This window comes from Rutidosis leptorrhynchoides, chromosome 9 (genome assembly GCF_046630445.1).
Source record: "Rutidosis leptorrhynchoides isolate AG116_Rl617_1_P2 chromosome 9, CSIRO_AGI_Rlap_v1, whole genome shotgun sequence".
Classification (NCBI taxonomy): domain Eukaryota; kingdom Viridiplantae; phylum Streptophyta; class Magnoliopsida; order Asterales; family Asteraceae; genus Rutidosis; species Rutidosis leptorrhynchoides.
The window spans coordinates 16,596,415-16,598,687 of record NC_092341.1 but is presented as its reverse complement, the minus strand read 5'-3'; the positions used below and the strand labels follow the sequence as shown (position 1 = coordinate 16,598,687).

General features: G+C 31.6%; 1 protein-coding gene across 1 annotated transcript; it reads left to right on the top strand.

The window, feature by feature from the left end:
* The first annotated feature begins 213 nt into the window (after positions 1–213).
* On the top strand, positions 214–2,273 carry LOC139866803 (auxin-responsive protein IAA27-like). The gene is made up of 5 exons (XM_071855090.1): positions 214–666; positions 1,071–1,282; positions 1,536–1,674; positions 1,793–1,854; positions 2,008–2,273. The coding sequence occupies exons 1-5, from the start codon at positions 302–304 to the stop codon at positions 2,043–2,045; spliced, it is 816 nt and encodes a 271-aa protein (XP_071711191.1). The 5' UTR covers positions 214–301; the 3' UTR covers positions 2,046–2,273.

The window sequence follows — 2,273 nt, the reverse complement described above, 5'->3', positions numbered from 1 at the left end:
GTTCGACGGATTAATTTCCGAATAACTAATTTTGCAACCTTTTCAACTATAGCAAACGAGGTTTTTATATAATAATTTATAGTTTTTATTTAAAAAATAAAAATAAAATATAAATACACATAGAAAGGCCAGAGACCCTCTCACTACACCTACAATTACAAACACATTCTCTACCTTTATTCTATCTCTATATCTCTACCCCTGTATCTGTATCTGTATCTATATTCCATATTCTTGTTCAACAATTTCTTAACTTGTTTTTCTCGAATTTTTGAAGTTTGACTCAACAAGTTTTTCAGTGATGTCTGTGCCACTTGAGCATGATTATATAGGTTTAGCTAATGCTTCTTCAATAGAAAGAAGCTCTGAATCTTCAAATATATCATCTGAATCAGAATGTAATAATGTTCTTAACCTTAAAGCAACTGAATTAAGACTTGGGTTGCCTGGTTTTTCAGAAGAAAATGGGAAAGTTAAGAACTTTATGTCTGGTGCTAAAAGAGGGTTCTCTGATGTTAATCTTGATGGTTCTGAAAAATGGGATCTAAATAATAGTGGGTCTGAATCTGATTTGGAGAAAAATCAAGCAAAACAAGTGGTTTCAGCTCATGATGTAAAGTCAATTGAAGAAAAAAATAAAAGTCCTGTTACTGCTCCTTCTGCTAAGTAAGTTATTCTATACCCAATTATTTACAGATTTAGGGTTTGTTTGCCTGTTTATATGCTGAAAGTTGTATGGGTATGTTAAAGTTATAATCTTTTGTAAATGTTTAGCTAAATAAAGTTTAAATCTTGAATAAATTTGATTGTGTTTTGTATAATAACCAAAGAAAAATTCTGTTGGCTTTCTTTTTGGGAAATTCATGATTTTTTTTTATAAGATTGTGTTTAATTGTATTTCTTGAAAGTTGTGACTGTAATTTGTCAAAGCCCTAATCTTGAATAACTTTAGGTAAAGAAAGTTACAATCTTTGATTGAATTGGTATCTAATCTTGTCTTTATCATATGACTATATGTTCAAAATTGTTTGAATTGCTTTCAAGAACAATTCTTTTGGGTTGTGTAACAGGGCACAAGTAGTAGGATGGCCACCAATTAGATCTTTTCGCAAGAACACGATGGCCACCAGTTCTTCGAAAAACGGTGACGTTGGTGGGTGTCTTTATGTGAAAGTGAGCATGGATGGTGCTCCATATTTAAGGAAGATTGATCTCAAGATGTACCATAATTATGCAGAACTTTCAAAGGCTCTTGAGAAGATGTTTAGTTGCTTTACTCTTGGTATGCTTGCTATATTTACCGCCTTTAAATTTTGGAACTTTTTTAGTATCAGTCCTTAGGGTTGTCATTAGAAAATTCAGACATGCTTAAATTGATTTACGATGAAAAAAGTCACCTATTTTTTGAAAATAAATTCCTTCAATCGCCTTAATGTACCATTACATTTTGCATAAATTTGATTCTAAAACTTCTCAAGTGTATTATATTGCAACAAAATGTGTTGAATTTGTGGAATTTATTACTTATGAATTAGGTCAATTTACTTCTAATGGAATTCGAGGACGAGGGCTTAGTGAAAGTAATATAAAGGATCTTCTTCATGGCTCTGATTGTGTGTTAACATATGAAGATAAAGATGGTGATTGGATGCTTGTTGGTGATGTTCCTTGGGAGTAAGTTTCACTTTAAAGTTTAGCGAAAACTGTTCGTCTACGTTAAACAAATTCAATTAGTCATTTTATCACCATGATAGTAATTGTATTAAGAAATTTTTTAATCTTGGTTTTGCAGCATGTTCATAGATTCTTGTAAAAGATTAAGGATTACCAAAGGCTCGGAAGCAATCGGATTAGGTATGCAAACTGCTTAAAACATCAAGATTATTGAAAGTTCAAACCCCGACTTGTGTTTTCATTATATTCGTTACAAAGTTTGCGGCTTTATGTTTCACATGTATGTTTTGGAGTAGCTTTTCGTAATCTTGAATTTGGTTGTGTTAATTACAGCTCCCAGGTCAATGGACAAGTGCAAGAACAGAAACTAGCACAAGATCCGAATCTAACAACAAAAGAGGCTTTTATTAATGATCATAAGTTCATATATGTGCTTTGATAATTTTGTTTTTTTAGTTTTTTATTTTGTATTTTCATGGCTGGCAAAATGTTTCTTCCAGACAAAACATATAACTGGAAAGAAACATCCAGTTCTTTAGTAATCATGTTGTGAACCACTTGACATTTCTTAATGTAAATTGCTTTGCTCTCCTTCATCA